Source organism: Hippopotamus amphibius, chromosome 9, assembly GCF_030028045.1.
Source record: "Hippopotamus amphibius kiboko isolate mHipAmp2 chromosome 9, mHipAmp2.hap2, whole genome shotgun sequence".
Lineage (NCBI taxonomy): Eukaryota > Metazoa > Chordata > Mammalia > Artiodactyla > Hippopotamidae > Hippopotamus > Hippopotamus amphibius.
Genome location: NC_080194.1, coordinates 92,367,633 through 92,394,197, shown reverse-complemented (window position 1 = coordinate 92,394,197; position 26,565 = coordinate 92,367,633). Strand labels below are relative to the sequence as shown.

The window sequence follows — 26,565 nt, the reverse complement described above, 5'->3', positions numbered from 1 at the left end:
ACGGTGCTGTTTCTGCACGTAGCCCCCTCCCTCAGCCTATAAACGTTCTTGCCCACTGATTGTCAGTGCGAGCGTGGGGCGGGGTGGGGCGGGGGGGAGGTGATTGTCAGGTACGGGGAGGGGAGCCGGCCTTTAGACAGCACCCTCCCCACTCCCACCTCCCCACCCCCACTGCAGGCATCCAAAGCAAAGCAAACTTTCCTTTCCACCAACCTTGCCTCTTTAACTGGCTTTTGAGCGGCAAGCAGCTGGACCCCAATTTTGGTTACAATGGGTTGTGGTAAGTTCCATGTAGGCACAACTTCAACCCTTGATCATTCATTCCTGGTTGAGCAATATTTAATGAGTGTCTGCCATGCATCAGGCACCATGCCAGGTGCTGGAAATCCACACAACAAGGTCTCTGCTCCCTCAGAGCTTAGAGTAAAGCAGGTAAGACTGTATTAAGGTAGTAATTACATTAAAATGTGTTGTGTTAAAATTGAGGAAATTCAGGATTCTATGGATTTATCCCTGGAGAATAATTCAAGCTGTGTCTTCTGTTATCAGTATATTTCTGGGCTGCTTTTTATACCATCGTTTGAGTTCCCCAAACACAAATTCTTTTCAATAAAACGTTTAAAGCAACAAACATTTACCTACTGGTGTGCCATATACTGCGTGAACATCTGCACCGAGGTAAGTTAGCATCTCACAGGAGGACAAATTATTTTGGGTTATATATGCCTGATAAATTTAGTACCACCTGACAGCACAGATCATCTGCAAAATAACTTGATATATCTTGAAACTTTGGGCTTCCAGGTTTTCACAGTAATTCTTAACTTCTTAACGAGTTTTGTCTGCAAAAGCAAACTCACCTAATCATCTTCAGCGCTCTGGAAGGCTCTACCAATTCAGAAAAGGGTCTGAATGAATTCTATCCATTTTTAAAGGGCCAGCTCAGGGCGCTGTTCCACAAAACATTTTCCTAACTGTAGCCTGCGCACATCTTTTGCCCCTTCTCTCTACTGCTATAGATCCCACACTTATATAGCAAGTAGCACATCCTCTTTTCAATATTGACTTTGTGTGTGTGTGTGTGTGTGTGTGTGTGTGTGTGTCTTCCCCGAAACTGGATGGAAATCCAAGGAAAAGACTGACTCTCCATCCCCCTATAGTATCACCTTAAGAGGCGGTCATCCGAAATTCGTACATTCATCATAGAAACAGAAATTCCATCCATAAACGTAAGAGACTGCCTCATTCACCCCGGGGCCCTATCTCCCTCCCACCGGCAGCAATCTGGTTTATTCCATGGGGTGGAGGAGGAAGCCAGGTTGGCGGGGTGGGAAGGGAATGGCGTCAGTGTGAGGTCACTGCACATTGTCCCGAATGCCATTTCCCCACCGCGGTGACATGAAAGCAGGATTGAGGAATGCGGTCGGGGGAAAGACAGAGATCTAAACTGCGCGGAGTACATGCAAAACGAGGGCAGCACAGAGAACAAAGCGGGGAACTTCGCAGGGAGAGGCAGGACACCTGGCATGCGGCTGCGAACGCTCGCAGAGAGGAAAAGCGAAAAGAGGCGAGCAGAGCCGAGACCGGGCGGGATGGGGCGGGACTTCCGGGAGCCATTTGCCTGAGTGGCAGGGGAACCGGAAGTGGGGGCGCTGCAGCGGGTGCTGGGGCCGGAGGAGGGACGCGCCGAAGCGGGGCCGCCGGGACTGAGCGAGCGACAGACGCGCCAGCCGCCAACGCCGCAGCCGCTTGGGGCCCGCACGGACCCTGTGCCTGAGTGAGTGCATCCCGCGGCGCCGGGAACCGGCGGCGTAGAGGTGGGGGTTGGAAGGGGCTGCGATTTGTTATTGTGAGAGGCCCGCGACCTCCCCTCCCCCACCCCGCCGGGCCCCTCCCCCCGCGCCACCCCCTCCCCCCGCACCTTGGTGGGGGGCCTCGCGCGCGCGCACCTTCTCCGCTGGCCCGGCGTGGGTTCCCCGGCCGTCAGCCCGCGCTGCCCCCCCCCGCACCTCCAGGCCGCTCGCCGCCCCGCTCGGAGCCTCTCCCGCACACCCCACCCCCAGACCGGCCGCCTCGTCGGCCGCCCCGCCCCTCCCCGCGGCAGAGCACCGTGGCGGGGCGCGCCGCCCGGCCCAGCCCTGCCCGCCCCCACGGAGCAGGCCGCCCGGCAGCCCCTGCCCCCCTGCCCAGGGCTCGCCACTGCCAGCCCCATTTCCAGCCGCGCTTCTGCCTCGGGTCTCGGCTCCTGGCTTTCCCTCCATCCCCGCGCTCGAACCTCTGACCCTTTTCTCCCCTTTTCTCTGTCTGAGAGGCCGTTGGCGCGGGCCCAGACCGGTTACTCTGTTGTTTTTTTGACGGAGCACTTTTTCCCACCCCTTTTGTTGAAAAATTGCAACTCTTCAGAAACTTCTGCGTTGCCTCCACTGACATATTCAGGAATCCGTAGGCTGTCACTACTCAGAAGGGCTTATTTCTTAGAGGGCTGTCCAGTCCAGCACCTCATTTTAGAGATGAGGCCCAGCGAGGCTGGTAATTTGCCCAAGGTCAACCAACTAGTTAAACCTACCAGCGGACGGGTTTTCTTGGGTGCTTTTTACCTGGTCGGTGTCCATGTGCCAGATCAGGGTCTTCTGGCCTTCAGGTTTGTGATGTACCCGTTGCACGGTGACTCACTATTCTTCTTTCCATGCCTCCCAGGCCACCATTGCCTTTCATAATGTATATTAAAACCTTAAGAAAACCAAACATAAGAAGCCTTGGCCTCTTTTTAGAGCTTACCCGTGGAGAAAGGGAAGACCGCCTGGACCCACCCTAAGGCCTCATTTCGTACAGCTTTAAATGGGGGATGTGATGCTAGGGGAGTGGTAAAGGTATGGAGAAAACACAGGGTATTGTACCCCTGAGCTTTTGAAATACACCTTTGCCTTGGATATGCCTTGTGTCTTTAGATTCTTCTGGGCACATTGTTGTGATATAAAGATTGCCTCCTTGTGGGGGAGCAGGGGAGGAGTATGAAATCATTGTGCTTTAATGTGTTGGCTTGGGCGTTTGGTAATAAATTATGGATGTGCTGGAACCCAGGGACCCATCCACCAGCCCACTGAGGCAGGGTACTCCTGGATGATGCCTGCCTTCTCCTTTAGAATAACCCTGCCAACTCCCTCTGAAACAAAATGAAGAGTCTCAGGTCCGAGTGGAAACATTCTAAATCTTTTAATTCTTAGTACAACTTTCCCCATCCGTTTCCTGGTTAAACTAAAGAAACATTCAGCTCAGCTTGAGGATTTACAATTCTTTGTTGTTGGAACTGGTTTTTGATTAGACACACTACACCATGCTCGTATAAGCATTTGGAAATTCTCGTGTTATTACTGCCATAGTCTGAGCTAAGTAGAGAAGACAGAAAATGCAGGAAAATTGGGAAATGCTGCTCAAGTCACTTACTCCTCATCTTCCCAGTGAGCTAATTTTAATGGGCAGTTAAAGCTTCGCTAGTGTAGAGTCTCTCCTGATAAATTAATTTCTTCAGACCTTTATCTCTGTTCTGCTGGGTTTTTCTAACTGAACCTGCCGTTTGTGATCTCAGAAGTTAATGACTTGCTGTGTGGGGGCGATTATTATGAATCAGTGAGGTGAGATGGGAGTCAGATGCCTCTCTTTTGGTACTTTTTCTGTTGTTACTAATTACAGCATTCTGAATACTTCTGTGCGAGAATATTGTTCTCTGCGTGAGGCAGGAAACCCCAAATCACTCAAATTTTTGTGACGTACCACAGGCTGTTCTCTGGATGGCTACCGATTCATTCTTAATTTTTATTGTAAATAATACACAGTTTATCTAACTCCCGACTTATTTGAATCCCCTAAATGCATAGTTTTTTGTGTTTGTTTTGTTTTAAATCTTTTAGCTGCAGCACGTGGCATGTGAAATCTTAGTTTCCCAACCAGGGATGGAACCCATGTCCCCTGTATTGACAGCTTGGAGTCTTAACCACTGGACCATCAGGGAAGTTCTCGCAGCTTGTTTTTTTTTTTTTTTTTTTTTTAATAAATTTATTTATTTATTTTATTGGCTGTGTTGGGTCTTTTTTTCCTGTGCGCGGGGCTTTCCTTTTTTTTTTTAGTTGCGGTGAGTGGGGGCTACTCTTCGTTGTGGTGCGCAGGCTCCGCATTTCTGTGGCTTCTCTTGTTGTGGAGCACGGGCTCTAGGCAAGTGGGCTTCAGTAGTTGCAGCACATGGGCCCTAAAGCGCAGGCTCAATAGTTGTGGCGCACAGGCTTAGTTGCTCCGCGGCATGTGGGAACTTCCTGGAGCAGGGATCGAACCCGCGTCACCCTGCTTTGGCAGGTGGATTCTCAACCACTGCGCCACCTAGGAAGCCCCCGCAGCTTGGTTCTTGAAGAGAAGATTGCGTGGGTTTGCCCCTCAGTTGTTTTTTTTTTTATCTGCTGTTTAAAAATGTTACCAAAAAATTAAAATTAAAAAAAAAAGTTAGCAAGTCATAGGTATAGGTAAAACTGAAAGCTAGTTTGTATTGTAAGATTCTGATTTGGCAAAAAATACAAAATCCAAGTGTCTGAAGGCACAAAGAAACAAATTTTTGCTCAGAGGAGGAAGGAGGATTCATAGTTAAAGAAGAAAAAAGAAGACTAATTGGGAATATCGTGTGGAATTCGCTGTTTTACCTGCCTGGTAATTTTAGATAAGTGACATTTTGATCCTCAGTTTCTCTGTCCATAGAGATTTTTCATTTTGCTCATGACAAAATTTAGGACTGGGATGAAAGTATTTTGCTCAGGGTATCAGAATGCCATTAAATTTGGGTAGTGGTAGTAGGATATATAAGTGAATTGACTCAGTAAATTAGAATTTATCAGTTTCATGTAGTCTTTTCTATATAGAACCTAATGCCCTTTGCTCAAGAGTAATAGGTTTTGGAGGGTCGTATATATCACCCTGAGGTCAAATCCCAGCTCTCCCTATCATGGAGCGGTTTCCTTAAATCTCCCTGAGCTTCCGTTTTATTTAAATAACAAGGCTCCTAGCACAGTGTCTTGTAAATAGTAAGTTTGTAATAAATCTTAATTGCAGTTACTATTTTTTGATCAGTAGTTTACCTGTTGGAGAAACTCTAAAACTCCGTGTCTATAAATTGAATCATAGATCTAAAGAGATCTTATAGTTTATATAGACCACTGGTCTTGAAAGTAGAGCATGTGCGCTGCCGTAGGATACATTGGAATATAGGAAAAAATTTAGAACCTCTTTTTACATGTTTCTTAATGTAAAAAAGGAAAAAATTAACTTTACTAATATTTAATATACAGGTTAACAGCAATTCACATCTAATTTATAAATATACATATATTGAGCATTTCAAAAAGATTCTAAAACATTAAATATGTGTGAACCCCACTAATCTGGGCCAGTCTTTTACTCATATGCTTTAGTTCATTTTGTGCTTTTCTAATGGGTGTTCACCTAGTCTCTGAGTCCCCATTGGAGGAATCTGCCTTGAGAGACAGATCATGTCATTTTGCAGTACTGTTTGTTAGAAATTTGTCTCGCTGTACGTTGTATCTACTGGCCTTGTCTTCCTCTTCAGGGACACACAGAATAAGCCTGAAGTCCCTTCCTAGTGATCTTCAAATACTTTGACAGCTGTTTGTCCTGATAGTTCCTCTTCCCCAACCAGTTTTTCTACAGATTATAAACATACCTATTTCTTTCAACTGTTTCCAATATGACAGGTTTTCGAATTTCTCACCATCTTGGCTCCTTGCCTTGAAACACCCTCTGATTTGTCAAAATTCTTTTTAAGTTTTTCAGCAAGATCTGAACATGGTATTCCAAGAACGGAAATGTGGTTGAAGTGCCTGCCTGGTGTCTCAAGTGGCGAGGGATGTATTTGGATACATTTTATGATGGAGGCACCTTGTGTAGAGTTTGTCATCCTTGTTTTTTAACAGTCCCCAGGAAAAATGGTTTCAATTACATAATCATACAGTGAGAGTAGGACAGGTTATTTTTTTTCTCTTTAGTAGTGATCTCTCAGTTAACCCTGTGTCAGTTAACTTTTGCCTCAAAAATACCTGCCATGTTAAGAGTTTCTTCAGATGGGAAAATAAGTGAGAAATGGTTGGGTTTTTAAAATCTATATTAAAGGTAAGGAAGTAGACTTTTTCAGTTAGTGAGTGGGAAATGGAGCTGTTTTGTTGCTATATTTCTTTATATATCTAATTTTGAAATCCAGAAAATGGGAAAAGTTTTTTGCTCCTAGTCAGTCTTAAGGTCAGTAGAGCTTTTTGATCAGCAGGAAAGAAAGCTATGTTTAAAATTAAAACAGTTATTAAGTGCTGTATCAGATTTAACCTGAATAGCCAGACTTGAGTCAAGACCCCAAGAAACTTTTATATAGAAGATTTAGAATGTTTTATTGGTTAAAGACAAAAGGAGAACCTCAAAAATAAATGTTTCTATGTGGCTATTTGTTTTAACCCTGTAATCATTTTTTTCTTTTTCTTTTATGTATCTTCTAATTTTCCCATACTTTTCTTAGACAGTGAAACCCCAAACAGATATCATAGTCTGATTGGAACTATACAGGTTCATCTTGCAGTTTTCCCAGTTCTTGCAGTGTACATTGATGTTTTTAGCTCGATGTGGTGTAAGTCTTTGGGTGAAATGATTAGATATAGGTCCCCTTTAGGGAGTCAGCGTAAACTGGTTTGTGATCATTGGGCCAGTTGTGACATAATTGGGGTCAGACAAACCTTATTTCAGTCACCCACTGCACAAATTACCTGAATTATCTGATCCTTGTTTTCTTCATCTTGCAGTACTTTTGTGAGGATCGGCGGTGATGTGTATAAAGCATAGGATAGACGGTCTTTCATAGGTAGCTATTATTTTTCCAATAGTTGCAACTTTTAGTAATCTAGAGAAATATACATAGGTTATGAATGATATTTCACATCTTTAGTCAGATATGGGCTTAACCCTGAGCCCAATTTTGTTTTAGACCTAGTGTCATTTGGGACTGATCAAATTTGTTTGCATAATTAGTGTTAAAATTGTTTGCTTCTGTAATTTAATTTTCATGAATGAAGGTTTGTTTTCAGATTTAGGGCTTGTTACTCTCTGATCCTCAAAAACTACTACCTTGGCAGTCCAGGGTGTTTTGTTAATCAGTGAATACTTAATGAAAGGCTATAACTCAGTTCTCTTTCTGAGAAAGTTGAGTTGTATTTGAGGATGGCAAAGGAAGGAAATAGAGAGTATGGCCTCTTTTTTCTATAAGCCACAAAACCCCATCTTTTTCTCTTTCACCATCCTTTGCATTTGTCAAGTAACCTCTTGAGCCTGATGTCTCTAGTATGTATTCTCCAGAGTTGGTTGAAAACAGTCTGGTTTCTTATTTGTCTTTCTAGAAGATTAGCATTTCTAATTTTTCTGAATTTCACTTATTCCTCCTTCTCCACTATCAGATGCTATATTTAGGCTTATCGTTAATCAAATTTTTTTTAGTGGAGACCTGTCAAAAATAAAATACCTAGTAAACATTTGTAAAAAACGAATGCCAGGGGAACTTCCCTGGTGGCACAGTGGTTACAAATCTGCCTGCCAATGCAGGGAACGCAGGTTCAATCCCTGGCCCCAGAAGATCCCACGTGCCGTGGAGCAGCTAAGCCTGTGTGCCACAACTACTGACCCCTGTGCACCTAGAGCCTGTGCTCCTTGTAAAGAGAAGCTACTGCAATGAGGACCACAATGAAGAGTAGCCCTGGCTCACTGCAACTAGAGAAAGCTCTCAGGCAGCAACGAAGACCCAACACAGCCAATAAATAAATAAATTAATTAATTAAAAGAACAACAACAAAACAATGCCAGGGACTTCCCTGGTGCTCTGGTGGTTAAGACTTCGAGCTCCCACTGCAGGAGACAGAGGTTCGATCCCTCTTCGTGGAACTAAGATCCCACATGCTGTGTGGTATGGCCAAAAAATAAAAATAAATAAATGATAAAAATTGAAAAACCAGAGCCTATGGCTAGTTTTAGCATAATCTGTAGTACAGGTATTTGTGTGATGTTTAGTAATCAGTGAATTCTAATCAGTGCTGTAGTAACTTTTAAGTGTGTGACTCTAGCAGCCTAAAAGGCTCTAATGTAGATGTCATTGAACTTTAAGGGTTTAATTCCTTGTTATTTGGTTCTTACAATAACATGTATTTATGAAAAACTAATATAGGTGGAAGGTTTATGCTAATGTGATGCACTGTTCCTGAATGATATTCAAACCTGCCTGGAAGTTTAATAGTGCTAGATATTTATGGGACTTAGGCAGTCATGACCTGAAATCTGCTGAAGATAAACTCCAGTTGCATTGTTTCTAGGCAAAATCACAATGAAATTTATTTAATTCTTATTCTTATTTAAAACCTGTAATATTTAAGTAAGTGGTAACAAAGAAACATTCCTGTCAGTGAACAAAACATGACATAGACATTTTTTTCCTCAGGTGTAGAATGAGCCAAGGAGACTCAAACCCAGCAGCCATTCCACATGCAGCAGAAGATATTCAAGGAGATGACAGATGGATGTCTCAGGTAAAATGAGGTGCATGTGTGTTATTCACATAGATGAGTCTCTTCCGTTTTGAGAGTCTTGAGCAGAGCGCCAAAGGAATGTTTTTAATGGTCAACAAGAATTGATTATTGTAAATGAAAGTCTGATGTTAGGGATGTCATTCCTAATCATCTGATGTTGGAACTGAGGAATATTTTGAAAACATGGTCATTGCCCTCTGTTAATTTTAATAGATAACGGTGTCTCTACAGTATTCTTTTTTTAAGCTTTTTAAAATTTTGAAGTAACTTCAAAATTATACAGATATTACAAACACTTTAAAGAGAACTTCCTGTATCCTTCATCTAGACTTGCCACTTGTTAAAATTTGCCACACCTGCCTAATCATTCTGTCTGTATCTGTTTGTACTGTTTACCAACTTACCGTTTTTTCTGAATCATTTGAAAGTATGTTGTGGTCATCACAATGTCCCTTTACCCCTAAATATTTGAGCGTGTTTTCTAAGAACAAGAACCTTTTCTTATGTAACTGCAATATAGGTTTTTTTTTTTTAACTGAGTGACTGGCATTCAACTTTTATTTTATTTTATTTTTATAGATTATTTACTTATTGGCTGTGTTGTGTCTTCATTGTTGCACATGGGTGTTGTCTAGTTGTGGCGAGCGGGTGCTACTCTTTATTGTGGTGTGCAGGCTCCTCATTGCTGTAGCTTCTCTTGTTGCGGAGCATGGGCTTTAGGCATGCAGGCTTCAGTAGTTGTGGTTCATGGGCTCAGTAGTTGTGGCACACAGGCTTAGTTGCTCCGAGGCATGTGGGATCTTCCTGGAGCAGGGATCAAACCCGTGTCCCCTGCATTGGCAGGCAGGTTCTTAACCACTGCGCCACCTGGGAAGTCCCCATAACTGCAATATAGTTATTAAAATCAGGAGATTTAACACTGACGTTATACTGACACCTAATCCAAAAAGCATATTCAGATTTCTTCAGTTGTCCCAATAATGTTCTTTATATCAATTTTCTTCCCAGCCTAGGATCACGCATTGCATTTTGTTGTCTTATCTCTTTATTCTCCTTGAATCAGAAACATTTCTTAGCCTTTGTTTTTCGTGACCTTGACCATTTGGAATAGTATAGGCCATTTATTTTGTGGAATGTCCCTCAATTTGAGTTTGTCTTCTTTTCTTATAATCAAGATTCAGGTTACACATTTTTGGCAGGAATATCAGGAAAGTGATGTCTTCAGTGCACTGATGTTGGTTTGTCTCATTGGTGATATTAAACTTTGATCACTTGGTTAAGATGGTGTTGGCCTTAACCAATTCTAATTCTTTATAGTATGGTCTCACAGGTTCTTATTTTATTCATTTGGGTTATAATCCACTGTAATTTTGAAACTCAGATTGTCCAAGGTTTAGCAGGTGGGAATCCCTTCAAACTCTGGCCCCTTTGCCTTCTCAATAGGTCCCATTGTTTCTTTAGCACTTTATTTTTTTCAATATTTGTAACTTGTTTTTAATAAACTGGTATAACTTAACAATAACTATTTAACCTTTATCTGTTTCCAACCTTTGAAATAACAAGTTCTGTATGACTTCAAGTCCCCAGACTTTTCTGTTTTAGTATTTAGTGATTCTCTTTATACTCTTCATAGTTGTATTCTCTTTCTGTTTTTGTCATCTCAGACTTAAAAATCCGTCTTTCAGCCAGCTTATTTTGAGTGGTAGTTTTTTATTTTGACTATTCTCCTATAGATCAATTACTTGGTTATTCTTTCTTAATCTTCCTCATTTGTTTATATCTTTAAAAAAATTATGAAGTATTTTGAACATGTGTATTTAAAACATTGCTGAAAGAATTGCTGTTCCCCATATATCCCTCATTGATCACATTTCTTTCTCTTTCCTACCTCCCCATCCCCAAGCCGGTATCCTAAATTTTTTTTCATATGTTTACATATTACATGTGCATAATCTCTAAACAATATATTTAGTATTTTTACATGTTTTCAAAGTGTAAATAGTATCTTTCTTTTTTTTTTTTTTTTTTTTAATTTAATTTTATTTTTTGGGGGGTACACCAGGTTCAATCAACTGTTTTTATACACATATCCCCATATTCCCTCCCTTCCTTGACGCCCCCCCCCCCTCGAGTCCCCCCCACCCTCCCTGTCCCAGTCCTCTAAGGCATCTTCCATCCTCGAGTTGGACTCCCTTTGTTATACAACAACTTCCCACTGAGTATTTTACAGTTGGTAGTATATATATGTCTGTGCTACTCTCTCGCTTCGTCTCAGTTTCCCCTTCACCCCCCGCCCCCTCCCATACCTCGAGTTCTCCAGTCCATTCTCTGTATCTGCGTCCTTGTTCTTGTCACTGAGTTCATCAGTACCATTTTTAGATTCCGTATATGTGAGTTAGCATACAATATTTGTCCTTCTCTTTCTGACTTACTTCACTCTGTATGACAGAATGTATTTTCTTTTTAATTTTATTCATTTATTTATTTGCGGGGGCTGCATTGGGTCTTCATTGCTGCGCATGGGCTTTCTCTAGTTGTGGTGAGTGGGGGCTCCTCTTCGTTGCGGTGCACAGACTTCTTGTTGCAGTGGCTTCTCTTGTTGCAGAGCACAAGTTCTAGGCATGTGGGCTTCAGTAGTTGTGGCATGTGGGCTCAGTAGTTGTGACTCAGAGGCTCTAGAGCACAGGCTCAGTAGTCGTGGTGCGTGGGCTTAGTTGCTCCACAGCATTCGGGACTCTTACCAGACCAGGGCTTGAACCTATGTCCCGTGCATTGGCAGGCGGACTCTTAACCACTGTGCCACCAGGGAATGTACTGTTTTCTGCAGTATATGTTATACATGTTCACAGTATAGCTGTAGTTTATTAATTTTTTTCTCTTTGAGTAGTGTTCAGTTACTTTATATGGAAGTACTACAGTGGGTTGTTTGTTTTCTCATTGATGGAAAAGTAGTAACTAAAACTAGATGTGTTTGTTGTTTCTGGCATAAATTAGCAGACTTGAAATAATTAGCACTGACTGGGAAAAAGTAGTCGAATGGAAGAAAAACAGATATAAATATTTAAATTTTTCTAAAAACTTGTATAATATGGAAGGACTAATTTATATTAAAATATATACCCATATCTTGGTTTTTAAATACAATTCTCCAATGAAAGAAGCCAGGGCTCCTTGGAGAAATGATTGATTCTATAGCTGGAGCAAAGGAAGTAAAAAAAAGGTTGGTCTGGAGCATCTTGTGATACAAAAAAAAGTAAGGAACTACTCAAAATAGAAAAGGAAAAAAAAAAAGATGGATAGCAGGACTATCACTGAAGTGATGGGTCCCCAGCACATCACATAGAATACATGCGGTATTGGTTTATCTCATTGATGATACTGACTTTGACCACCTGGTGCAGACCTGAAACAGCTCCCAAAGTGCAAAGTTGAACATTTTGAGCAACATAATAAATGACGGTATTTTTGGTTTATAACTCAAAGAATAAAAGAAGTATGCACTAATGCACTCTGCTGTAAATAAATGAGTGGATGAATAAATAAATAGGGGAGAGGGCTAAATCTCCCTTACAGAATAATGTTACTTAATAAACGTAGAAGAAAGGAGGGAAAAGAAGATCATGGATAGAACACTGCAGTAATAATTACTGTAGGCAAGATCCATTGATGAGTACTAACATTAGCGGACACAACTTTAAGGAGAAACGGTGTATTTGCTTAGCCTCAGAGTATCTTCCTGTAAGTTACTTTGGTGGTTTTAACATACGACCACATATTTTTTGATACCCCTTCCCTCTAGAAGGTGTAGCTGAATTTATGTCTTGCTTCTAACATATAGAGTTGGAAGGGATAAGAATAACTTGATAGTGGAGAAAACTGGCAAATACCACCTTACCCAAATGAGCAGTGTTAACATCTCCAGTAATGTTATATTGATATCCCCTGATATGATACAACATGGGCACATCACCTCTGGTAGTCTTCCCAAAACATGCATAACCTCAGTCTATTCATGGGAAAACATCAGACAAACCCAAATTGAGGGACTGTCTACAGAACACCTGACCGCAACTAAATGTGTCAAGGTCATAAAAGACAAGAAAAGGTCAAGAGAGTATACCATATTGAAAGAGTTAAAGGAGATGTGTAGATGAAATGCTACGTCATATCCTGGATTGATTCAGGAAATGGGCATTAGTGGAAAAATTAGTGAGATCTGAATGAACTTTTAGTTGATAGTATTCCCTAATGTTAATTTCTTAGGTTTGACAAATGTACTCTGCTTATATAAGATGCTAACATTGAAGGAAGCTGAGTGAGGGGTATATGCAAATACTTTACAATCTTTGTAGGTCTTCTGTAGATCTAAAATTATTTTGAAACAAAATGTTAAAATAAAAGAAAAACCATCATGATTAAAACAAGTATTGATGTGTGATAGTCAGTACTAGCCATGGAGTATTGCCAAAATATCCATCCCAATCTAGACTTAAGTACCAGATATCAGGAAGTACCTGGAACAGATGAACATATCCACTGCTACCACAGGAATGCAATCAACAAAATCCAAACTATGGGAGATTCTATAGGTCAGACAGTCATATTCCTTAAAACATAAGTTTGAGAGGGGGAACCTATAGATTAAAAGTGATTTAAGAGACAAATTGTCTGGATCCTGATTTAAAAAAAAAATCATAAAATAAAATTTTGTGACATTGAATTTGAACACTCACTAGTTACTTGTTGATATTAAAGAATTACTGTTAATTTTAGAGGGATAGAACTGATATTGTGGTTATTTTTTTTTTTTTACTCTTTTAAAAGCTGCATGTTGAAATATTCATACATGAAATGCTACATCCTAGGGACGTGTCCCTGGTGGCATGGTGGTTAAGAATCCGCCTACCAATGCAGAGGACATGGGTTCGAGCCTTGGTCCGTGAGGATTCCACATGCTGTGGAGCAGCTAACCCCATGCGCCACAGCTGCTGAGCCCGTGCACCCCAACTGCTAAAGCCCGTGTGCCCTAGAGCCTACATGCCTCATCTGCTGAGCCTTCGTGCTGCAGCTACTGAAGCCCACGCACCTGGAGTACGTGATCAACAAAAGAAGCCACCTCACTGAGAAGTCTATGCACCGCAATGAAGAGTAGCCCCCACTCACCACAGCTAGAGAAAGCCCATGTGCAGCAAGAAAGACCCAACACAGCCAAAATAAAGAAATTTAAAAAAAATTTTTTTAGTTAAAAAGAAATGCTTTAAAGCAGTTATACTCCAATAAAGAGCTTGGGGGAAAAAAAGAAAGAAATGCTATAGCCAGTTTGCTTCAAAGTAATCTGAGAATGGGGTGGGGTAGTAGTGTCTGAAATGTTGGGATAGTAGTGGCGGTAAGTTAGATGATTGCTGTAGCTGGTGATGGATACATGGAGATCCATTGTGTTATATTCTCTGTGCTTTCCTGTACACTTGATATTTTCCATAATTGTAAGTTTTAAGAGTGGTGTTTTGGGGTTTTTTTGTTTTTGCTTTTGAGGGAATTGATAAGGTATAACTAATTTTACCTTTTTTTAAATTTATATATTTTTTTAATTTATTGGCTGCATTGGGTCTTCGTTGCTGCACACAGGCTTTCTCTAGTTGCGGCCAGCGGGGGCTACTCTTCATTGTGGTGCGTGGGCTCCTTATTGCAGTGCCTTCTCTTGTTGCAGAGCATGGGCTCTAGGCGGGTGGGCTTCAGTAGTTGCAGCACATGGGCTCAATAGTTGTGGCACACGGGCTTAGTTGCTCTGTGGCATGTGGGATCTTCCTGGACCAGGGATCGATCCCGTGTCCCCTGCATTGGCAGGCAAATTCTTAACCACTGCGCCATCTAGGAAGTCCCAAGGGTGATAATTAAAAGATTATACTGTAGACAAATTTAGTAACAAATCATATCAAAACATTAACCGCCTAAAGAAGGCAGACTGACATATATTTTCAGTAAATATTACAGATGAAACCTTGATACTTTTTGTTGTATTATCAATAAATGTATCAAGTGGCAGACTGACAAATATTTGCAGTAAATATTACAGATGAAGCAATAATATTTTTTGTTGTATTATCAATGAAAGTATAGTCAAATACACTAGATAATTGTCTCAATGAGCACGACAGGACCTGTTTAACTTTTGTTTCCAAAAAGTACAGATTAAAATAATGGGGAAAAAAAGGAGAGAGAGAGAGAGAAGTAACCAGTGCAAGTACATGTATGGTAAATGAGCTCTAATACATTGCTGCAGTCAAAATAGATACAGCCAGTGTTATTTTGTTAAGAATTTGGAACTATATCCAAGATCCATGAAAGTGTTAATCCCCTTTGACCTAAAAATTCCCAACATGTAAAAAAAAATGGTGTGTGTGTGTTTGTTTCTTCATCTCAGTCAATAGGAGGCTTCTGGCAAATCTGTCATTAGGGGGAAAAAAGGTAGAAAAAATGCACGTGTCGCTGGTTGCATCCAGTAGGATATTAAGTGGTGTTAAAAATTATGGTTATGGGGAATTCTCAGGCAGTTTGGTGATTAGGACTCCGAGCTCTCACTGCTGAGGGCCTGGGTTCAATCCCGGTCAGGGAACTCAGATTCCACAAGCTGTGTGGCATGGCCAAATAAATAAATAAATTTTAAAAATTTACACAATAAAATTTTTTTAAAAATTATGGTTATGAAAATCGTAGCAGTATAGGAAAATATTTCTAATATGATGTTATATGAGATTATAATGGCTGCTCTTTAGTTGAGTACCTACTGGGTGCCAGCCAAAAGCTGGGCCCCTTTTATAGAACTCTCATCTTCACAACTCTAAAACAGAGTTGCCAGCAGATTTGTAAAAGCAAGACTCAGGTTATGTACTTAAGGTCACTGGACTAGACAGTAGACAAGCTAGAATTTGAACATAGGTTTTTCTGTCCCCAAAGCTATTATGCCAAAAAGAGGTATACGTACGTTTCCACTGTGTTAAAGTTGGGGGGAGGGGGGTGAGAAAATGAGAAAAAAATACCCCAAAATGTTAATAGGTACTGGGTTAAGATGGTAGAATTATGAATGTTTTGCTTTGATCTTTTCTATTTTTTCAAGCTCATTGTAACTACTTTTTTACTTAAAAAGAAAATGTAGAGTGCTGAAACCTTTAGAACAGCAGGGTTTAAATTCCATGACATTCTTTAAACATGAGCTGTTCTGTTGGTATTGAGAGGTGGTTGGCACTTCAGTACACAGAGTAGAGAGGTGACATGATGTGGAAGAGCACCTACTCAGTGAAACGAGCTAAGAGTTTTATTCTTGCTCATCTTAAGACACGGACCCAAGAAAAAAGAAAAAGTTATCCCAAATCCTCACTGTAAAAGAGATGTCTTAATTGTCAGATTATTTTCAGAAGTATTTTTGCATTTTCACCAATAGCAGTGGAATATCTCACTTTCACCACAGTGTCATCTGCGCTCGTATTATCAGCAGAAATACTTAAATAGTAACTCTACCTTAGTTTCTAGAGGAAGCATAATTGAATGTAGAGTTTGAGGAAAAGAAACAGCATTCAGACCTTTCCGTAGAACTGAGTAAGAGACCTGCTAAAGCATCATGTTAATTTGTTTCAGGGATGAATATAAAAATTAAAAAATTTAAACCACTACGGGACTTCCCTGGTGATGCAGTGGTAAAGAATCTGTCCTGCAATGCAGGGGACATGGGTTCAGTCCCTGATCGGGGAACTAATCCCATGTGCCGAGGGGCAACTGAGCCCACACTCCACAACTACTGAGCCTGAGGGCCTCAACTAGAGAGCCCACACACCACAACTACAGAGCCCACATGCCCTGGAGCCTGTACGCCACAACTAGAGAGAGAACCTGCACACCACAACTAGAGAGAAGCCCGCATGCTGCAACGAAAGATCCTGCGTGCCACAATGAAGAATGAAGAGCCTGAGTGCCGCAGCGAAGACCCCATGCAGCCAAAACAAGTTAATTAATTAAACATTTAGAGAAATAAACTATGTCCTTCAGTTTAGCATCAATGGGTAAAATCTTTTTAAAGGTTTTATGCCTTAAGAGCAGAGAGATGTATGCCAGGGCTAGGTCACCCCTGCTTAGAAACTTGGATTAGACTGAAAAAGCCTGAGTCCCAGTTTGCCAATGTCTCACATTTAGAGGTTAGCAGACATTTCCAGAGGCCATTTTTTTTTTTTAAATACTAGTAACTTTATTATGGCATAAAGGTATATTTTTATACATTAACTCAGTTTTACAGTAAAAACACTTTATGTACAACTGTAACGAAACTGCTGCACAGATAGTTCCAACATAAAAATTGGTTGTATTTTAAAGGTTCACTGAGTTGTTTGATACATAAATTGGAAAATATTTTCTCTGTAGAAAATAGTAAAAATTATAACATTTCCCAGGCAAGCCCAATGAGCCCATTTAAACCATACAGTAGCTGAATTATGCATTTATAAATATGCTTTGAATTCTAGGATCCAGGAGAAACTTTAGCTTCATTTACTGAAACAGCCATGTTGTCCTAAGTTGTATAAAGTGAAATTCCCACTAATCTTGCCCCTTACTGTTGACTTAGGCCTGATTATTTCTTCCTAAAGGACAGGTACACTGTCCTTTTAATCTACTTGATAAAGTAACCCATTCTTATCCAAACTTAAATGTTTTGGTTGTTATTTAAGTATGCTCAGTAACTCAGCAAAACCAGAATTTAATAAAACGTGATCCACAAGGCACGAGTTGTTGGTCATCAAGTACCTACCTCCCCTGACTTGCTCTGGCTTGATGGGAAACCACGAGGAGGTCAAGTGATAAAACTGACAAGTGGATCAAGGAATAAAAGCCAAGAGAATTTGAGAACACAGAAACATCCAGTCAGCATCCAAGGACAGAAGTGAAGTCCAAATAGAGAAAGGATGCTGCCTCAAGAATCAAGGAGTTGAGAGGGAGGCTCATGAAGGAGGGAATATAGGGATGTATGTATAAATACAGCTGATTCACTTTGTTTCCGGAAACTGGCACGTCAGCAAATCATTGTCTTATCTCATTATAATAAAAATCCACCAGTGAGGGGAAAAAAAAAGAATCAAGGAGTTGAGTTGGCTTATCTGAGCCCTTTACTGCAAAGGTGACTGAGGAAGAAGCAGTTGGATATAAAGACCCAGTTAGAGAAACCAGCGCCTAGAAATATTTCAGTTGTTCAAAACAATTAAGTGAAAACAAGACAGGCCATGTATTCGAACTCCTCCTGTCATAGTTTATTTCTTGAGATTCCCTTAATTTCTAGGAATTAAGGCAAGAAGACAATGTTACTCTTAAGCTCCTGCACCATGCACAAAGTTTCCCAGAGAAAGAATACTTGAGACCTCAGAGTATCTGGCCAGGGGCTATATTAAGTTCCCCAGTTCCCTCAAAGCAACAATTTAAAAATAACCACGTAGAGGTTGTCTTAAAAGGAAGTCTCTAGGTAGCTGCAACCTTTCAGTGGAGTAGCAATCTAATAAAAAGAAAGATATCCTATACTGTGGCTATAGGAACTAGGCTCCAGAGGCCATTTTTAAATCATTCAAATAAAATGCATGCCTTTTGACTGGATCCTAGTTCAAAAAATAGATACACATACTTTATCCAACTCTGGGAACAATTGTAAAGATTAATATTAAATGTTACAGAATTATTGTTCATTTTCTTAGATGTGATAGTAGTTTTGTGGCTTTATAGGATACCGAGCTTATGCTTAGGAGATGCATGTGGAATATTTAAAGGTGAAGAATCACAATGTTTGCAGTTACCCTCAAATGATTCCGCAGACACACACAAAGCAAATGAGGAAAAACATTATTGTTGAATGTAGGTGGAATGTGTACAGGTGTTTGTTGTATTACGTCAGGTTTGCGTATATCTGAAATTTTCTTTAAAAGAGTGGAAGGAAAAGGTAAGCTTTTAAAAAACATGTGCATGCATTTTTTCTTTTTCTGGTTTTCTTGAGCACAGTTAGAATAATCAGTATCGGAAGGGCCCAGCAGTTAGTAGCAGATTGAGAGGAATCAGTTTTAGGGACAGACCAAGTAGAATGTTTAACAACAGAGTAACTGGTTGAACAGCTGTTCTGTCTAGGCCAAGAAATCTCACAGGGAAAGAAATGTCAGTTTCTGATTGTTCTTTCTTCTTCGCACCAGCACAACAGATTTGTCCTGGACTGCAAAGACAAAGAGCCAGATGTCCTGTTCGTGGGGGACTCCATGGTGCAGTTGATGCAGCAGTATGAGGTAAGATGAAGTGGTGAGGGTGGTCCTTGGCTGCTAATGGCAACACATTCATTGATAACAGACTTGCATCCATTCCACTCTAGTTCAGAGTAGAAGGGAAATCAGACCTACCTGATGGGATTCTTTGTGCCATCAAGCATGATGAGGCAAAAGAAAATATTTAGCACCATTTATAACTAAGCTCCCTTTTTTGCCTTGGCTTCCAAGAAGCTTCACGTTATATTTGTTTTTATTTGTCCTAGCCATGATTTTCAATTCTTATTTGTATTTTAGTGTTTTCTTACTTGTATCTGCTCATTTGTTTGTCTTAGTCATGATTCTCAATTCTTATTGTGTTTTATCATTTTTAAATTTTAGATATTTTTTGTAGTGAACTGTTTTGAATCTTTTTAAGGTTAGGCATTCTCCCAAGGGAAATTTAAAAGAAAAGATAGCTTTATTTCTTCTTGGCTTGAGCACTCTAAATTTTTTCATCTCATGTTTCTACTTCACCCTATTCCTTTAAATGGTCAAATAAAGGGAAAGGAGAGTTTATTGAGTTGGCAGCTCAATTATAAATTTTGGTACCTCTTAAGTGGCATCAGGTTGAGCTATGACTCAGGTCTTGAGCTGAGATCAAATGCTGTTTAAGAACTGAGCTACACAAATGCCTCACAACACATTGCAGTTGAGGAGTTTTATTTCCCTCTAATTTTTGCTTAACTAAATCAAGTTTTTCTCTTTTTAGATATGGCGAGAACTTTTTTCCCCACTTCATGCACTGAATTTTGGAATTGGGGGAGATACAACAAGACACGTTTTATGGAGACTAAAGAATGGAGAACTGGAGAATATTAAACCTAAGGTGAAATGAAACTTTTTTATTTTAAAGAATATCCTTAATCTTGAGTCTCTTGCAGATACTTAAATTGTCAGAAACTGGTAGTTTTAAAAAAAATTGCTTCTTTAAAGCTTTATTTCACTGTTGTTCTTTGCTTCGTGCCCCTTTAAGAGAAACGATATTATCATTGTTGAAGAGCATTCCAAATACATGCTTAATTAAGAATTGCTTGCTTGTACTTGTTATAATTATCTTCTGCTCTAGGAAGAGGTTTGATGCTAATGAGGTATGCTGTTCTGTGGACCTGAGGCAGTGTGAGGGGGGAAGTGCTCAGAGGTGGGCCATGGCAGCAGGGATATAATTCACTTGAAGAAGTAATTTTGGATCCTTTTTTTTTTTTTTCCCTTTGGTGTGCGGGCTTAGTTGCTCTGCGGCATGTGGGATCTTCCTGGAGCAGGGTTCGAACCCGTGTCCTCTGCATTGGCAGTGGATTCTTAACCACTGCGCCACCTAGGAAGCCCTGAATCCATTTAAACATATAAACAGATTGGTAATCAAGGCCTCCAAGTTCTTCTGAAGAAAATTTGAAGCAGATGTGAGCAAATGTTCAGCGGAAACATGTACCCAGTGCCTTATCGCATTATCGACGTTGCAAGTTGGCACACTGCATATAAGTTTTTTCAACCCCAAGTAACAAAAAGAAAGCAAAGCTGAGCCATTGATAACAGTTGCTGAGGTTGAAAGTATTGTATTTTTGCCTAGTAGAAGAACTTATGCGTATTCCTTTCTTTTATGACAGGTGGGAATTACTTTGTTGGGTGGTATAGTAAGATGTATGTCTCTAGGTGATAGCTGTCTTGTAAAATTTATTTTTAAAGAGAAAAACTTTTAAAAATTATATCCAGCCTCCATCCCGCTCTTTTCCTTGAGTAGAACTGTGTATTTATACCCAGTATACTCCCTTGGGTACTTTTATTTTTATTTTTTCTAGAAGGTACTTCTACTGAGGGAGTCTTACGATGTCACATAAGTATTTTCCCCATGTTTCTTAAATTTTACCTTTTTCTTTCATTTTTTCTTTTATTTTTATACAGTTGAATTTATTATCTTTTTTGTATAATTTCTGGATTTTGAGAGATTAGCTTCCAACTCCATAATGATAAAGAATTTTCTCATCTCTCCCTAGTACAGTTTTACCACTTAAGCATTGCTCTATTTGGAATTTATCCAGATATAAGGCATACATTAATGTTTTAAGATGGCTGCCCTATTGAAGTTACCAATACCATTTGAGAAGTTCATCTTTCCTTCTTTGATTTTTGAAATAAGATTTTCAACCAGTGGACAGTCCTTTGTTCCCACATATTTATCTTTTTTCCTTTTCTTCCTTCCCTCAATTATAGGTCATTGTTGTCTGGGTAGGAACAAACAACCATGAAAATACAGCAGAGGAAGTAGCAGGTGGAATCGAGGCCATCGTACAACTTATCAACACAAGGCAGCCACAGGCCAAAATCATTGTACTGGTATGTGGTCTTCGGGTGGGTGGAGAGCTTGATATCATTAGGTAAGGTGGGGAGTCTTTTTAGAAATATGGTCGCCCATGAATATAGAGACTCTTTAGGTGGAAGCAGTATATCATGCTCCTAAGAAGCCCCTCTCTGATACATCCCATCATCTTTATCAGTCTCATCATTTCTTAGGACAGCTGTGGGGTCATCTTTTTTCTGCTCATCCTTATTTAGAAGTGGAAATCCTCTTTGCTGCCTTAGGTAGCCTTAATTTTTTTTTTCCCTTGACTGTTTTCTGATAATTTTTTAAATTGCATAATGAGACTTTTCCTAGTCCTGAGTCTCTTTTTTATTAGACCTGAGTTTGAATTAGCCTAGATGTGTTGTTTTGTTCCATTGTTAATATGATAAAGGTGGTGTATTTATCAGAATATTTGAATTCTTTAAAATATCGAAGATTCCATCAGGAAGAAAATGGGTACTTCATAGCTCTACCCCAACAGGAAATGCTACTCTTTGTAGAATTAAAGCATTGTCTTCATGGTCTCAGGGATAAACAGCTGTCTACTTCAGTGTTAAAGTTTACTTGTAGAATTCTTAGCCCAGCTAAAAATGTATGTTTTTGAGAAATCTGATATGTATTCAGTTCTTTAATGAGATATAGTGTTAATAAGGTAGCCATTTATTCAACATGTGAGCATCAGTATGTAGAAGGCACTATCCTAGGTCCTGAGCATACAAAAAATGAGTAGGACATAGTTCCTCTCGAGGAGCTGATGGTCACAGCAAGATAAAACAGAATTATTATACTGTTTGCTAAGTGGAGAACAGGGTGTATTTTAGACATAAAAGTTTACATCTGAGTTTAGTTTTAAAGAATTCACTGGTCTCCAGACAAATGGAGAAGTTAAAGAAGAGAAGATATTACAGAGAAGAAAGGGAGGAAGAAAGGACGGAAATGATCAAAGGCTTATACATGTATGTGTTGGGTGAGTGAAGGAGAGTGCTAAAAGGATTTCAGGGTTATCATTGGAATAAATACCAAGTCTGGGATAGTTAGGAGAGAGAGGCCAGGTCCCATGTCAGGAGTTTGGATATTGTAACAGGTTTCTAAAGAGCCAGGTCTTGTTTTTTTATTACATGTTATTTAATTAATTTACTTATTTAGTTATTTGTTTATATCCTGCCTTATTCCAGAAAGGGTTACATTGTGGTTAAGATTCCATCTCTGAAGTACAGTGGTGGTACATTGCAGTTGCTTAGGTCATATATTTGTTGCTTGAATGTTGCTGAATAAATGCTCCATAAATACTCTTAGTTTCAACAAAGAGTATTCAGTATCTTTTGAATTTGATATACAGTGGTGTTATCTACAGTACTAAAACATTGGAAATAACCTAAATAATCAACCCCATGGGGGAATGATTACAAAAGTCATTGAATATAATAGCACTAATCATATGACAATTATGAGGACTGTGTGAAAACAGAATTTATGATGTATTTAAGTGAAAAATCCAAATACTAAACAGTATGTATATTATATTTAGAATTGTTTGAAAGTAAATATGCAAATTGGAAAAGGAAATAAAATTAAAATAGTTGTTACATGGTAAAGGAATTAGGAATTTTTTGTTTTGTCTCCTTTAACATAGTATTTTAGCAATTATCAATTATTATAGAGAAAAAAATCACATGGCATACCCTTGATACCCATTTATTAAGGAAAATGTTACTCTAATACATAAGCTACTTTTCTCATCCTTGCTTGACAATCCCAATAGGTATGGCGCCCTGCTCTTGAGGCATAATCCTCTTTTATGGCTTTAACTGCTGTGGTGTTCTTTGAAAGTCAGAACAACGTATGTGTTTATTGGTCAATGGCCGTCTGTCCTGGTTGCTCATTATATCTCAACCAAGCTTTGCTGTGCCACCACTGAGGGCAGCTTTTCCTTGTTAACTATTAGATGCAGAGCCTTATACTTTTAACAGTCATATAAACTAGGGTTTAGGATGGACCTCATCTGCACTTACAAGGATGAAAGGAGATGGATTGGGGTAGCGTATTCGTAATGCTGTATAGTTCTCTTTGAAACCGTACAGTCACACAGTAAATTGATAATCAAGGCCCAACATTTTGCTGAAAAAGTTTACAGCAGACATGAGTAAGTACTTACTTTGGGCATAAAAATTTTTTTGTTCTTTTAGTAAAATGCGTACAGAAAACCCATTTTTATGAAGTAAGACCTCTTATCAAACCCTGTAGGAGAAACAGGTGGCAACATTTTTGCCCAAATAACTTGCTGTGTGGCATCATTAGCTATAAACCAACTAAAATGTTGGGGATTTCTGACAATTTTATAATAGGATCAATTATCTGTAAAGTCCATTTCTATTTTGAGATGATAAAATTTTACTCTTGCCACATAAGAGCTGGCTTTTATTTACTATAGTGGAAGGACAGACATCTGATTTATCGGAAAATTATATTAGATCATTAACAGGTAAGTTAAAAACGAATGTAGGGCACATCTCTGTTTTATACACCAGGTATTCTGTGGCTCTGATTCATCAAGACAGCATTTGTTCCAGCTCCATTTCTCGTGTGTACTAGTGTAGGCTCCATGTGGCATTAATGAGCTAGATTATTCTAGCTTGTGTGGTGGACTATATGGAGGATGAATTGAAGGGAAGGTACCACTGAAGGTAGGAAGACCAGTGAGGAGATGTTACATTAATTGAGGTGAGTAGTGATAAGTTCCCTAGCCATAGCAGTGTCCATAATCAGAAAAAAGAATGGATTGGAAAAATATTTAGGATGTAAAAGCAGAGTGATTTAATGATAAATAGATAAGATACATGGGATGAGAGACTCAGGGATGTTGGAATGACCAGTTGACATAGAGAAGAAACATAGCCTGTGGGGGAGATGATGCATGGTTTTGGACATGTTAAGTTGGGAGTGCCTCAGAAACATTCAAGTTTGGTTCTATACCTGGACGTTCAATACGCAGTTCTGAAGCTCCAGGAAGAGATCTGACTGAAGTGTGTAGAGTGGGAAGAGCTCTGGGCCTGAAGAATACCAATAGTTAAGGGACAGAGGAGAAAGAGGAACTTGAGAAGAATCCAAGGAGGAATAGACAGCTTTCATTAAGACCCGGTCTAGTCCAGTGTTTCAGAACTGGAAGATGTAAAAAGTGCCAAATGGAGAGTTCCAGGGATATTTGAAATCACAAGTAAGTAGAGAAAAAGTGAGTCTTCTTATCTTATATTCTGCTTCTCTGCTCTTGCCCAGGGTTTGTTACCTCGAGGTGAAAAGCCCAACCCTTTGAGGCAAAAGAATGCCAAGGTGAACCAGCTCCTCAAGGTTTCCCTGCCGAAGCTTGCCAATGTTCAGCTTCTGGATACAGATGGGGGCTTCGTGCACTCGGACGGTGCCATCTCCTGCCACGACATGTTTGATTTTCTGCATCTCACAGGAGGGGGCTATGCAAAGATCTGCAAACCACTCCATGAACTGATCATGCAGTTGTTGGAGGAAACACCTGAGGAAAAACAAACCACCATTGCCTGACTGGCTCCCATCAGTGTTAATAGCGTCCCAGCTTCCTCAGATCAGTTATATCACTGGCACTACAGAATCCTTCTCTTTCTTAAGGCACTTTGCATTGTAGAATGTTCCTGGATGTTCTTATCTAGTGTTTGAAGGGGAGGAGGGATTTAAACTGGTCCTGTACATAGAAGGTTTGTTGACACAGGAGAAAAATTAGCCAAGGAAGATGGTGGTTTAAATTCATTTGAAACCAGAAGGGGACTTTTTAGTTATATGTGTGACAGTCATTGAATTATCACTGTTTTTCCTAGGACAACATCAAGCCTAAGTACTGAACAAAATGAAGATTTCTTTTCTTGGCCTTTCTTTCTATGGATTATGTCGTATATAATGATGATTAGACTCACACCTACTTGGCTTTAAAACAGATGTTTTTCCAGTTTTTAAAGTTCCTAATTTAGCTTTTTGTTTTTTATTTTGCTTTACTTATACATATTCTCAATGTTATAGCAACATATAGCATCAGATTGAACGTACTTGTCATTCAAATATGGGAGATGCTGTAGTTACAAGTGAATTTGTTCCACTCTGTTAATCTTTCCCATGCTTAGCAGTGAAAAATAGGTTTTGCCCCATTTGGGGGACTCTATGGAGGGTGTTATTTTTATGCTGCTGAATATCATGTCTGTAATAGACCCATGCATGCAGCCTTTCCTCTATTCTCCCTCATCCCCTCTTTTTTTTGCGGGGGGGGGGGGTTCTTGTTGACATTACAAGCTTTTAATACGTTTTTGACCTAGGAGCTCTGTTGCTGGAAGTATAAGTCCCCAGCCAGGTTACTCTCATGATGATATTACTGATGTGTAACTCATTCCTGTGTGGTGGTGTGTGCTATAGAGTCTGTGTAGTGCTATCCATAGTCAGAGTTCTGGTTTGGTTTGTTTTGTTTTTCCCTTAAAACCTGTTACAGTTTTCCTTCTTTTGGGGAAAAAAAATCAGAACTCTGTTTCCCACTCCGTAAGCCCTGACTTTATTTCAAGTTTTATAGTATTTTAAGGTGTATATTTTATTTTATTTTTTATTGGCTTAGTTTTTAAATTATTATCAGTCCAGAAAAATTTGGCCTCTTCTTGTGGGGAAACAGTAAAGCTTCTCTTCAGAATAGACATTCTGCTTGATCCTACCTTTTTAGTAAAAAAGAACTAGGTTTGTTTAACCTTCAGGATTTCTCCTTAATATATCTTCATCTGAGAATTTCTTTCAAGAGAGCTCTTTATAGTCTTAATGGTTTGTTGAGCTACAAGAACTGCCATTTAAAAAATAATAGGACAACAGGTGGTTTATTGTTTAATATACCTATGGGATATGTACAAACTGGATCTACAAACAAATACTTTAAACTGGACCAGGTGGATATTGAAGTAACCCATCAAAATGTGCTCTGCAGTGATTCTGCTAAGTGTTCAAGTTCAGTAACTAAGGCATATGCTTCATACTCTGCTTGCAAGGCACGTGGCATTGCTTTTGTGTGTTGGAGGGGGACGGACTTGTGGTTTGCGCTAAGAGCTACTTCTGATTGAAAGGGACAGAACTTGGGCTGATTTTTTTTTCTCTTCAAGGCTTTTTCTAGGAATTTTGTTTTTGGAGGGTTTTTTGTCTTTAAAAAGCAAAACAAAACAAGACATGCTTTCTTGAATGTATCATGTCTTCATTAACCGAAAATATATGTGGTGTTTACTAAATTTGTTTACTATATTAAATTTTCCTTTTTATT

The 26,565-nt window shown here is 39.6% G+C and overlaps 2 protein-coding genes across 4 annotated transcripts in view; one reads left to right on the top strand and one right to left on the bottom strand.

Moving 5' to 3' along the window:
- The window catches only part of SIK3 (SIK family kinase 3), a 295,319-nt gene extending 293,276 nt beyond the window's left edge, over positions 1-2,043 (bottom strand). The window contains exon 1 of one of the 2 annotated variants that reach the window (XM_057747818.1): positions 1,950-2,043. The gene's annotated coding sequence lies outside the window, so the exon portion shown is untranslated. The remainder of the gene's footprint in view (positions 1-1,949) is intronic. The other variant, XM_057747824.1, reaches the window with a different exon arrangement.
- On the top strand, positions 1,384-26,565 carry PAFAH1B2 (platelet activating factor acetylhydrolase 1b catalytic subunit 2). Of its 2 annotated transcripts, none has more exons than XM_057747828.1 (6): positions 1,384-1,567; positions 8,519-8,606; positions 18,818-18,907; positions 19,635-19,751; positions 21,131-21,253; positions 24,534-26,565. In XM_057747828.1, exons 1-6 carry the CDS (start codon positions 1,461-1,463, stop codon positions 24,810-24,812), a joined length of 804 nt encoding a protein of 267 aa, XP_057603811.1. In that variant the 5' UTR covers positions 1,384-1,460; the 3' UTR covers positions 24,813-26,565. The 2 variants fall into 2 exon arrangements, with proteins under 2 accessions (XP_057603811.1, XP_057603812.1); XM_057747829.1 differs by lacking the exon at positions 1,384-1,567 and adding an exon at positions 1,611-1,777.